Below are 12,932 nucleotides of genomic sequence, written 5' to 3'. Positions count from 1 at the left end.
TACATTCAAAATATAATAAAAGTTGTGATGCTGCAAATGTGCTTCCTGCATTCTTGATTTATCTTTAATTTTGAACATTTAATTTTAACGGTTAAATGTAGTGTAAGACAGTTTATGGAGTCATAAAGTTTGACAGTGCATAATAATAAACTTTTTCAAAGAGTATATATATCTATACATTTATATCTATAGATATTTGAGCAATCAGTTGACACCTGTCCCTATTCTATCGGCACCTGTCTTCTTGTCTCCTTGCCTTCTCTCGCTTCCTACAGGTGACTTCCTATAGGAGACAAGTGGTACTGAGGGATGAGAGGAAAGGAGCGGGGGTGGAGAAGACGAACGGAACGCCGCCGCGATCAAGGCTCCCCCTGTCTTTCTCTCTTGCAACCACTGTTTGTCATTTTCTTATTATTAGCTTGTGTCCGTTGTTCGGTTTGATCTGAAGCATCAACAGTTGTGGAATATTGTAGCAACAGCCAAAATACCGCTGACAAAAGGGTGAAAAACATGAGTGTCGAGGCGTACGGGCCGAGCTCGCAGACTCTAACGTTCCTGGACACCGAGGAAGCCGAGCTGCTGGGAGCGGACACTCAGGGCTCCGAGTACGACTTCACCGATTTTACCCTGCCGAGCCAGACCCAGACTCAAGGCCAAACCCAGAGTCAGCTAGACGGCCAGGTTCGTGTGGTTATTCAAGCCGTTTCTGTGCATGAATGAAGGTCCTGCTGTGTTGACAAAACGTGAATCAGCTAACGATGGCTAACAACATCGTTAGCATCTGACGCCTTGCCTCCGTTACCATGCTTTTATTCCGCTAATGGCTAGCACGGCAACTAGCCAGCTTAGCTCACGGCTAACATAGCTAGCATGCCGATATAACTAGCATGTAAAGCCACTTGACTTTATTGCTATATGAACTAAGACTGAATTTTCTGCGTTGTAAACCAGCAAAAATGCCCATACATATATGTACCGGCAGTCATTTATTTCTCTTACTTGTAGTTATATGCACTGAATACATTGTCACTGAAAAATAACAATCACTGGTCAGTAGAGGCAATTATTCTAATACTGTCAACAGTCCGTTTAATGATGGGACAGTATGACTGCTGCTGTGGAAAAATTACATTACATAAGACTTCATCGGTCTGGTTGACTGCCCAGTTTGGCGCCCATCTTTTCCAGTATCAGTTGACGATGTGTGATCCTGTGGCATATAATGCATAATGTCGACAATAAGTTTCGTTTCATGACTCTTAAATTCGTTTTGTCTCCTCAGGTCAATGGCCCTGATGGTGTGTTACAGAATGGAGACGACCCTGTTGTGAAGGCCAGCCAATTACTGGCAGAGTTGAACTTTGAGGAGGATGAGGAGGACACTTACTATACCAAGGACCTTCCTGTGCATGCTTGCAGGTAAAGGACCAGACTAATGTTTCTGAATTGCCTGTCATCCATTGCTTGTGTCATTTTATTTTGTTGTTTTATGGTCTCTGTTTGCAGTTTGGATTTATTGTGCATGCATTGTTGCTTTACACAGCTGTAAAAGGCTACTGCCAGTTGATTTTTGGTTTTAATATGTGGGTTTGCCACACCAGAGGTCTTGTAAGAGTATAAGTTGGGGAAGTGCAATTTCCCTGTTTTCTGGCTCTTTTTTCTGTGTGGTCTTTTATATAAAAATGCTTTGCATTTCTTGTTCAATTTTGACTCTCCTTCAGTTATTGTGGGATTCACGATCCAGCCTGTGTGGTCTACTGCAACACCAGCAAGAAGTGGTTTTGCAACGGCCGTGGAAACACTTCTGGCAGGTAAGATGCACTCACTTACCAGCCTCTTTTTGCTCCATCCTATGTTAGGTCTTAACTAAATAACACTTGAGGGGATCATTTTACAGGTGCGCTATCCTTTAGTTAGACGAGTACAGTGACTGTAATAATGAGTTTCTGTTTTGTTGTGAAACAGCTATTAAAAATGGATGACTATAGTTTCATTGTTGACTTAAGGCAGAAGTCAAAGAAGATTGTTTGACTGTGAAAGGCCACTTAGGCTAATGTTTAATTTTGAAATCCAAAGTAAAGAACTGTTTAACCTAGTACTGTATTATTTCCTGAACTGTTACAGTTAAAACCAGACTATTGTGGATCACCTCTGTCATACAAAGCATTCCCTATTCATTCAGCTCTTCTAGTAAACACACACAGTGTATTTGCTTTGACATTATAGACAAATCAGGTTTCATAATTCTGTCACTGCACAGTGGGGTTTTGAGATGACAATTGCATGGTTAGAACATGTTGAGCTGAGACTTGGAAAGTAAGAATTATTAGTGTACTGAATGCACAGTCTTGCTTTTTTTTCCAGCTAGTGCCTTAATTGCTATTCTACTCACTTGTAGCCACATTGTTAACCACCTGGTGAGGGCAAAGTCCAAGGAGGTGACCCTGCATAAAGATGGCCCCCTGGGGGAAACGGTTTTGGAGTGCTACAACTGTGGCTGTCGCAACGTCTTCTTGCTTGGCTTCATTCCTGCCAAGGCTGACTCAGTTGTGGTGTTACTGTGCAGGTAAGGGCAAAACCTGAGTAGCTGACTGTTCACCCATAGGGGTCATTTAAACAAATTATGTTTGACTTTTTTGTTTTGATTTTAACACAGGCAGCCATGTGCTAGCCAGAGTAGCCTGAAAGACATCAACTGGGACAGCTCACAGTGGCAGCCTTTAATCCAGGACCGCTGCTTTCTTTCCTGGTTGGTCAAAATTCCCTCAGAACAGGAGCAGCTCCGGGCACGCCAGATCACTGCTCAGCAGATCAACAAGCTGGAGGAGCTGTGGAAGGTACTGTCACACCACCTTCACTATGTAAATATTCCACAGCACGAATTTGAGTGCGGATCAGACTTATCTATATAGTTACAGTTAACCAGATGAATTTATACAGCTGTCTGTTATGCAAATAATGTAACGGAAATGTCTGCACTGTCTGTTTCATGTGCGTGCTAGAACATTAATCTTTTTCCTCCAGATGTTTTTGACTTGTTATATTTGCAAATATATAACTGTACTAAATACTGCCTTTGGTTCTATTCATGTGTTCAAATAGACTAACATTAAGGTAGTGAGCCAGCAGACCTAATGCAGGAACCTAAAACTGAAGCAGTAAAATAGTAATGATCTATCATAAGATTTATGGATTCCACTGTGCTTACATACCAAATTATCGGAATGTTTCTTAGTTTGAATCTACTATTTTTCACCACAAAGGAACCTGCCCATCTCTAAATATTTTTTTGCTTTTCTATCCACATTTTTAATCTTATCATGCACGATCTGACATGTGGGTGGGTGGGTTTGTTTTTTCTCTTTCTTTCTTTTTTTTTTCTTTTTTTTTTAAAAAAATTATTCCTTGGTAGGAAAATCCCACAGCAACCTTGGAGGACCTGGAAAAGCCTGGAGTAGATGAGGAGCCCCAACATGTCCTGCTTCGCTATGAGGATGCCTACCAGTACCAAAACATTTTTGGTCCTCTTGTGAAGCTGGAAGCTGACTATGATAAGAAACTCAAAGAGTCACAGGTAACAAACAACTTGATTACAGTTTGTATGATTTCTTGTCACAGTACTTTAGCTATTTGTTTTGTTTGTAAGTGAATTCTTTTTTTTACTGTATGACTTAAAAGCTTAGATCTATAGCCAGGGATTTTCTGCATTTACTTCTTGAGGATTTTGTAACCAAAACGTACTCATAGTTTTTATTGTGTATGATAATTTTGAAAAATGGGCGTCATTGCTGTTTCTGTTGTTTACATTTATTATTTTTATAATATAATTTATACATTTATATATTAATTATAATTTTGTTATTAATTTATTTCTCAACAGACACAAGACAACATCACAGTAAGATGGGACTTGGGCCTGAATAAGAAGAGGATTGCTTATTTCACCCTTCCCAAGACAGACTCAGGTATGTAGCAGTAGTTTCACTGTGAAGTTTACAGCCATCACTTCATACTATGTTGCTTTGTGATTTGTGTGTGCACTCTTTAAACTTATTCGGTTGTATGATTTTATAATCCTTTGCACTCATTTTGATTTTTTCTTTTTTTCTTAATGTGCATTTTAAAAAATATTTTGTCTCATCACCCGTTGTTTAGATATGCGGCTGATGCAGGGAGATGAAATTTGCCTGAGATACAAAGGAGACCTGGCCCCTCCTTGGAAAGGCATTGGACATGTCATCAAAGTCCCTGACAGTATCCTTATGACTTTGAATAGGCATACCATCCCCAAGCTACACACTGCAGTTTAACCATATAATCTGTTTATACACATTTAAAACTACAGGTAAGGTGATGTATGGATCTTTAGGAACACCTAGTGGCGGCTGTGTGAAACTACAACCATATAAACAAACTTGTCTTCCTTCATGCTCCAGTGTATTTTGGAAACAATTTCTATATTTAGATCTTGTTTATACAGGATAATTTCTAATTTACACTACACCACAAGTACAATCCAAGGCTGTGGATCATTGCATTTTTAGTGACTCTCCTCCACAGTTTGAACATTTAGTGTTAATGAAACTAACACGAAGTAGAGACTGAATCACTTTAGGTGTTTTAACCAGAAATGCAAAGCAGTGTTTGCATGACTTGCATTCAAAAATGAATTGCAGAAAGGCAAAAGTTATGTAAAACTTTCATGCAGACCTTTTTATTCACTTCTTCCAAACCCAAAACATTCTACATGCACTGTTGTGCAGCTGGGTTTGCATTTCATTAAAGGACAGAGTAGCTGCTGCTTACAATTTTACATGCAGAAGAAGACTGTGATTGTCCCTCAGTACTTGTGAGAGACCGCTCATAAATTATTGGAATTTTGGAGTTTGGGATGGATGCACTTTTAAAATAGGAAGTTATCTAAAATGTATCATTAGGAATATCTGTGAGTCCAGTTGGGGAATAATCTGGGTAAGACATACAGTGCCAGAAATGAAATGTTTTTGTTACTCCAGTACATATTGAAGCGTTAGCTGTTTCCTTGACCTTCTGTCTCAGATTATGGTGATGAAATAGCCATCGAGTTAAGGAGCAGTGCCGGGGCTCCAGTGGAGATCCCTCACATCTTTCAGGTGGACTTTGTGTGGAAGTCCACTTCCTTTGATAGGTATTTCAAATCTGTGCACTCTTGTATTTGATGTGATTAGTGCAATAAAGACCTGAAACCTAAAGTTCTGTATCAGTTACAATAACAGTGTTTTGTTAAAAAAAATGTTTTTCTTTTCAGGATGCAGAGTGCTCTGAAGACATTTGCTGTGGATGAGACTTCAGTGTCTGGTTACATCTACCACAAACTGCTGGGACATGAGGTAGAGGATGTGGTCATCAAGTGCCAGCTGCCCAAACGCTTCACTGCTCAAGGCCTCCCTGACCTTAACCACTCCCAGGTGAGTTGGAGAAGAAGGCGTGTTACATGACTGAAATGAGTTTTGCTTGCTACCTGGCCTCTTGGACTTTGTCCTGTCAGAGATCACATGGATTTTTTTGTTTTGTGATGCAGGTGTACGCTGTGAAAACAGTGCTGCAGCGCCCCCTCAGTCTGATCCAGGGCCCACCTGGCACAGGAAAGACGGTCACCTCTGCCACCATTGTGTACCACCTGGCCAGACAAGGAAATGGGTACGAAACTTGACTCTAGTCTTTTTTGTAATGCCACCTTTCTGTTTTATTCTTTATTTACTCTACATTTAACTTAATGTTATTTTTTTTACAATATTCCTTGAAGTCTTTATGACCTTAGTCCTGGCTGAAATAAATAATTAGAAAAAAAGACCATTAATACGGTTTAAAATTGTCTTCCCAGGCCTGTGCTGGTTTGTGCTCCCAGTAATATTGCAGTTGATCAGCTCACTGAGAAGATTCACCAAACAGGGCTCAAGGTGGTGAGACTCTGTGCCAAGAGCAGAGAGGCCATAGACTCACCAGTGTCATTCCTGGCTCTGCACAACCAGACCCGTAATATGGACAGGTAACACATATCTGTCTATCTTTTTTGTGCATTTGTGATTAGCCTGTTTTGTCTTCTTTTTAAAGAGTTGGACTAGCTGTTGGTCTGTATTGATTCAATAAAACTACCATACATGCTTTAGTTTTACACAGGCAGTCTAAAACTGCAAGGAGGTATTTCTGTAGTCTATTGATACTAGATAGTGGAAAAGGGGTGGGATTAAATAAGCTTATGCTTCTTCCTGCTCCTTTTTGAACATGGACGTTATTTGGAGTTGTGGTTCCTCGTTTTCCTTTTGTTTGCTTTGTTCATTTGTCTCTTTTAATTCTATTTTTTTTATACTTTTTCAACATGTTCAAAATAAAGATTCAATCAATCAATCAAAACTGTTTAGGGGAACCACAACTAAGATTATGATGTTGTATTATAACAGTTTGTGTCAGAGCAGCACACAATCTTTGCACACAAACACATCACTGATCTCACACTCTGATAAATGTGTTCATGCCTGCAGTATGCCAGAGCTTCAGAAACTCCAACAGCTGAAGGATGAGACTGGAGAGCTGTCCTCCTCAGATGAGAAGCGCTACAGAGCTCTGAGGCGCACTGCTGAGAGAGAGTTGCTTATGGTGTGTCATTTGGACTTGCTGAACTCTAAATATGTCCTGTTTATGACAGTGCTAGGCACAGTAATGTGTATTCATCCATATTTTTTTTGTCATAGTTTGTATGATGAGACTTTCCATTAACTTTTTACTAAAATATTATTTATTGTTGTGATGGTTTATTAAGGAAAAAAAACAAGTGATACTTCATCATAATGAAACTCAACTTTCTCTCTTTTCTCTTTGCCAGAATGCTGACGTGATCTGCTGTACATGCGTTGGGGCAGGAGATCCTCGTCTGGCCAAGATGCAGTTCAGATCTATCCTGATCGATGAGAGCACCCAGGCCACCGAGCCAGAGTGCATGGTGCCTGTAGTCCTTGGAGCCAAGCAGGTAGGAGCTCCATAAGTGAAAATAACACTTGATCAGTAATCTGCAGTATTGGTGATCAGCTTAAACTGCTGCAATTTGTAACGACGTGTTTATTTTCTTCGTAGTTGATTCTTGTGGGTGATCACTGCCAGCTGGGACCTGTGGTGATGTGTAAGAAGGCAGCTAAAGCAGGTCTGTCCCAGTCTCTGTTCGAGCGTCTTGTAGTTTTGGGGATCCGACCAATCCGTCTGCAGGTCCAGTACCGCATGCACCCGGCCCTCAGTGCCTTCCCTTCCAACATCTTTTATGAGGGTTCTCTGCAGAACGGAGTCACTGCTGGTGAGATGGAAAGACATACAACCTCACATTTCCTCATTTCTTACCAGTACAGACACTTAAAAGTAAATAAATAAAGATCTTTACCGTCTGTATATGCTGCTTTATGTGACACTTTATGTGTTGGATATTTCTTTAAAACCCACTCTAGGCTGTAAAACATTTGCATTTGTTTTTTATGCTCTTCTAAAATGTAGTCATCTGGCAGCTGACTCATAGATGTAACACAGCCTGTCGCTAATCATATCCAGCTTATTAATGTGATTATTAAGTGTACCAGACTGCACACCATAATCTGTTTGTTCTTTCTGCAGCGGACCGTGTGAAAAAAGGCTTCGACTTCCAGTGGCCCCAACCAGACAAGCCGATGTTCTTCTATGTCACCCAAGGCCAAGAGGAAATTGCTAGCTCTGGAACATCTTATTTGAACAGGTGCCAACTTTCTTGGACTCTGTTGCCTGTGTCTGCCTTTTAGTGCCTAAATGATGCCTGAAAATAGCCAATATTTGACAGACATAAATTTTCTGAATCACTTCGAACAATCCTGATATAAAGTAGATGACTTAGGTGTTCAGAAACACTGTATGCTTGAAGTGATGTCTCATCTGTTTATAGTCAAGGTTAATAGATTCCTGTGTTACTTCAGATTTTCTATATTCAAAAGAAAAATCATTCTACTCACTCTACTTGTTCATGCAGGACTGAGGCAGCCAATGTGGAGAAAATAACAACGAGGTTGCTGAAGGCTGGAGCAAAACCTGATCAGATTGGTATCATCACTCCCTATGAGGGTCAGAGGTCCTATCTGGTCCAGTACATGCAGTTCAGTGGCTCCCTCCACACCAAACTCTACCAGGTAGACTGAGAAATGTTTCATTCAAAATTCAAATGAATGTTAAATTGATTCAGTCTAAACTAATGAAATACCAGCATCCTTAAAGGAGAGGCCAAACACTTGTTGTAGCACCTACGCAGGACACAGGACCAAAGAATTTCAGGCACTTGTGTTTAGTGTTGGAATAAAATATAAAACGCCTCACCCAAGAATGTCTTCATACTTTGTGCAGGAGGTGGAAATAGCCAGTGTTGATGCTTTCCAAGGGAGAGAGAAAGACTTCATCATCCTCTCCTGCGTGAGGGCCAACGAGCACCAGGGCATCGGCTTCCTCAATGATCCCAGACGTCTTAACGTGGCACTCACCAGGGCCAGGTAATGCAAGAAACCTCACCAGCTTTTTGAAACCATCACTGTGAGGACAACGTGCCCTAATTTGTTACTGTCTTTTGCTCTGTCACAGATATGGCGTGATCATTGTGGGAAACCCCAAAGCCCTGTCCAAGCAGCCTCTGTGGAACCACCTGCTCAATTACTACAAGGAGCAGAAGGTCCTGGTTGAAGGCCCACTCAACAACCTGAGGGAGAGCCTCATGCAATTCAGCAAGCCCCGCAAGCTGGTGAACACCATCAACCCTGTGAGTTTATGTGTGTGTGTGTGTGTGTGTGTGTGTGTGCTAGTTACACACACAGTGCTTTTGATGCTAAAGTAAAGTTTTTTTGTTTGTTTGTTGTTTTTTACATTATGAATATTTGTTGCTTTTGTACTGAGGACTAAAAATAAACCAGTATAATACATCACTGCAAAGATGAGCTTTCTTACTGTTTTCTTTTTTAGGGTGGCCGATTCATGAGCACAGCTATGTATGATGCGAGGGAGGCCCTCATTCCTGGATCTGTTTATGATCGTAGCAGCAACGGTGAGATGTCTTTCTTACCCCATACACACCTTTTTCCCCCAACTGAAAAAGTATAATTAACTAAGTGCATTTAACATGCGTACTACTGCAGGGCGTTCGTCCAACATGTATTTCCAGACGCATGACCAGATCGGTATGATTGGCACAGGTGCCAATCCCATGTCCTCCATGAACATCCCGATCCCCTTCAACCTTGTGATGCCTCCGATTCCTCCACCAGGATACTTGGGACAGGTGAATGGACCTACAGCAGGTGAGAAAGTCATAAATTTGTCATGCTACCTCCAGTTTCCCCTTAAGGCAGCTAGGAATTGTTTAATGGAATTTTGTTACCCGACTTGATCTACGAACAGGTCGCGGCGGCGGTCTAAAGGGCAAATCGGGCAGCGGAGGAGGTGGGGGAACTCGAGGTGGCCGTCAAAGAAACCGTGGAAACCACAGCGGTGGAACAGACCGCGGACAGCATGGAGGTCAAATGACTACAAGCCAGACTAGCCAGGACCAGGGCTCCCAGCCGTTCTCCCAGGGCCCTCTGACGCAGGGCTACATTAACATGAGCCAGCCGTCACAGATGAGCCAGCCTGGGCTCTCCCAGCCTGAACTCTCCCAGGTTGGTTTGTTTATATAAAAAATTGTTTCTGACCTAGTCCAGCATTTGCCCAGATTTTCTCTTAAAAACATGTCCAAGATTTCTCTACTGCATGGAAGGAAATGAAGGAATAACTGTTGACTGATCTCTTTTTGTTTGTCCTGTTATAGGACAGTTACCTTGGAGATGAGTTCAAGTCTCAGATTGATGTGGCTTTGTCCCAGGATTCCACGTACCAGGGGGAGCGGGCCTACCATGGTGGTGTGACTGGACTGTCCCAGTACTAGACTGTAAGATATTCCACTGTGGGCTAAGATGACTCACTAAAATGAAAGGAGTAGTTCAACTTTTTTGATTAAATTATGCTATCATGAGCTTTTAACACATAGGTTAGAACTAACTTTAACTTTGAACACACGTGCCAGAGCTCGATGTGCTGTTGTGTGGGTTTTGTTGCCCTTGCACATCAGGCAAGCCGTTTTTATCTTTATGTTAAGCTGAACTTACTAACGGGTTTCTCCAACTTTTTATTTAACATTTAAGAGACTTGGATTAATTTCAGAGTCTGATACAATGTGTATGTTGCAGTGCACTGAAAAGCTAAATGAATGTTCTCTGAAACAAGTGTGTTTGTCTTGCAGGTTGCAGGAAAGGAGCTAGGCCTGTGTGAAGCTTAGTTCATTGGTATTTTAATCTGGGTAATAACAAAAAAGAACAAACATGGATACCCGTTTTCCACTGCTACAACCGAAGCACCACTGTGTGAAAGTAACAGGAGAGAGACCGTGAGAAACCAACCAATCACAAGAGTGAGAGTAAAAATGGGAGTAGAGCTGGACAGGACGAGAGCAAGACGGAAAGAGTGGGAGACTGGTAGAGGAGAGAAGGCACTGCTGCTCACACGCGAAGACATAGCAAAGGAGAAAGCTGTTGTCCTCGGAGCGGCGCAGTTGGGAGAGGTGAGACCTTCAACAGGTCGAGGAGGGCGAAAAGATCTGAGGCATTCTGGAGAGGGGAAAGGGGCCGACTGCGTCATCTTGTCCCTCGCGTGCCCCCGAACCCTCGGATCTCCAGGCGGTGTGGTTGGGATTCTTGCTCCAAAAGCTGAGAAAGAAGGAGAAGAGGTGTCTCACACAAGTCCTCCAAGCTAACAACAGGACGTCCACTGTGACTTGGAGTGAGAGAGAAAAATAAATGGAGACGCAGCTCTTGAAGCAGTTGACATGGCAACTTTTTTAAACTCAAAGCTTGAATCGAGGTTCTGCATTTGATCACATTTTTAAGCAACCGGGAGAAACGTTTGGCATCTCAACAGAACTCAGAAATGCTTGTGGTGCTGTGCCTCAGAGGTTTAAAAGAAATTTGAGGACTAACCAGTTATGGGTCATTTGCTTTGCTTTCTCAGCTTTGAGTTGGAAAGTTTTCTAAATAAAGGCTGTTTTCATTGAGGGTTTTCAGTGACGCAAGCTAGTGTAGTTGGCCATCTTTCAAGGCGGGTCTTTCCCTAGGTGGTCTGCAAAGAACAAAGTGGTGGAAGAAGCTCTTAAATGTGTAAACGTAAAAAAGAAAAACATTTTTGTCTCCAAATCTGAGCTCCAAAGACCTGCGGATCGTGAGATAATTTTGTTTTTTGTTTTTGTTTTGTTTTGTTGTTCTTCTTTGTGTCTTTTTAATAGTGCAAAAGGACGAGTGAAGGCACTGTAACCAGCTTGTAACTGAATAAAGCGGTCATTCTTTTCTGCTGACCCCTCCCCCAAAGCTGCTAAAGCTAGCAGATAGCAGTCGCCAAGCACATATAGCTGAAAGCGCCTGATAAGCCGAATCAAGAGGGCAGAACTTCCCAAAGAGCCTTGCCCTGAAGTCAGACGTCATAAAACATGCAGACGGTGAGACAGAGGTGTAAATGGTACACGTGGTGGAGTACTTGACATGAATGCTCACTGAAAAGGAGGGTGAAAACATGTAAGGCTCAACTGTACAACGGACAACTTGGTTTCACCACGTTGGACACAGATGTTTTGATGATGCATTTGAGAAGTCGACCGATGACACATTTAGAGGTTACACATCTTAGGTGAAGTTACCTTCAAATTACGAACACATGTAACCCAAGTTTAACATTTATGTAGATAAGCACCCACCCACACCCCCCATTCCTCTTGATTTTCTTTGCTTTTTGTTAGTCTTTAACCTATAGAAGAGTGTGAAACTGTTAAAGCAGTAGTATAATCATGTTGAGGACAGAGCAGTTAGTTTGGTCTATGATGAACTTTGTATCTCTGTTTCAGTACTCGGTGTTGTAAGTTCTCGTTTCGCACTAGTGAAGCTTACATCAGTATCTTTCACCGCCTCATGTTATCCATGTGATGCTAAAAGCTTTCCTTTTTATGTTGTTGAATCCACTATACTGAAGAACTTTGTCATTTTCTGAGCGGTAATGGCTTTGGATTGTCCACTCTGAGCCAAAGCGTCTTAATAATTTTAACATCCTGTTGTAGATGCTAAGAGGGCAGAGCGTGTGGTGAAGAGTGCTCAGGCTGCCAAAGAGAAAAGGCATCCACAGGAATGAAACCTGCGAAGCGTGAATTATTGGTTTTTCTTTAATGCTACAATAGTCAAGTTAAGTAGGTGTGTCTTTATGCTGTGTAGGACATCAAATTAATAGTCTGACCCCATTTATATATCTGTAGATTTGCTCTAAATTATTCTTAGACTCCACATCTTCAACTTTGAAAACTGTTCTGCTTTACCTTTTACATAAAAATCACCAACATACAAAACATCTCAAGCCTACACGTGGTTTTTGCATGTCTTATGAACTGAGGCTAACTTTTGAGTTCTTCCTCTGTACTTTTGCTGTGACCTTGTTTGGCTTATTGCTGTTTAAAGCTGAAGTGAACAATGTTTTTATGTTTGCTGCACTGTTTTTTGTTTTTGTTTTCTTCCCACTAACTGATGTTGGTGCTTAAAAAGTGTACTCACAAAAAGAAAATCTTGTGTTAATAATCTTGGAAAATTAAAGTTTGCTTCTTTTTGCTCATTCAGCTTGATTTGAGTCTTTTATTTCTCCTGTGAGATGAATTACTAGCATGTGGAGTTCTCTTTAATCTGCTTAAGAGGGCAAAACAACAGGAGGATTCTCATATGGCAAAATCTCATTACACCAATAGGTCCTAAATGGGCTGTTGCACGACTCTTCACTTTTTTTTCTTTTTTAGGTCAAGGCAGACCTTAAAGCTCCGGTTTGCACTGCACACATGCAGGCGC

General features: G+C 41.5%; 1 protein-coding gene across 1 annotated transcript; it reads left to right on the top strand.

The window, feature by feature from the left end:
- The first annotated feature begins 510 nt into the window (after positions 1-510).
- Positions 511-12,705, top strand: LOC146553828 (regulator of nonsense transcripts 1-like). Its single transcript, XM_085253989.1, has 24 exons — positions 511-681; positions 1,283-1,419; positions 1,722-1,811; positions 2,399-2,566; positions 2,657-2,837; positions 3,413-3,574; positions 3,881-3,965; positions 4,156-4,254; positions 5,059-5,167; positions 5,288-5,447; positions 5,561-5,679; positions 5,864-6,028; positions 6,522-6,636; positions 6,863-7,006; positions 7,111-7,324; positions 7,636-7,753; positions 8,021-8,177; positions 8,389-8,531; positions 8,620-8,794; positions 8,995-9,076; positions 9,168-9,329; positions 9,430-9,686; positions 9,836-9,955; positions 10,307-12,705. The coding sequence occupies exons 1-23, from the start codon at positions 511-513 to the stop codon at positions 9,950-9,952; spliced, it is 3,330 nt and encodes a 1,109-aa protein (XP_085110115.1). The 3' UTR covers positions 9,953-9,955; positions 10,307-12,705.
- The last annotated feature ends 227 nt before the right edge of the window (positions 12,706-12,932 follow it).

This window comes from Mchenga conophoros, linkage group LG18 (assembly GCF_057382185.1).
Source record: "Mchenga conophoros isolate Kocher_MC1m ecotype Shallow Benthic linkage group LG18, M_conophoros_male_GT1.1, whole genome shotgun sequence".
NCBI classification, from domain to species: domain Eukaryota; kingdom Metazoa; phylum Chordata; class Actinopteri; order Cichliformes; family Cichlidae; genus Mchenga; species Mchenga conophoros.
The sequence above is the reverse complement of the archived record's forward strand: the minus strand, read 5'-3'. Positions and strand labels throughout refer to the sequence as shown.

What these genes read in the sequence shown, in the direction of transcription:
- LOC146553828 (XM_085253989.1), top strand. Translation starts at nt 511, where the DNA reads ATGAGTGTCGAGGCGTACGGGCCGAGCTCGCAGACTCTAACGTTCCTG. An exon ending in TGTCATCAAAGTCCCTGACA is followed by an intron (nt 4,255 to 5,058) that starts GTATCCTTATGA and finishes CTTCTGTCTCAG; the next exon opens with ATTATGGTGATGAAATAGCC. An exon ending in CTGGCCAGACAAGGAAATGG is followed by an intron (nt 5,680 to 5,863) that starts GTACGAAACTTG and finishes TTGTCTTCCCAG; the next exon opens with GCCTGTGCTGGTTTGTGCTC.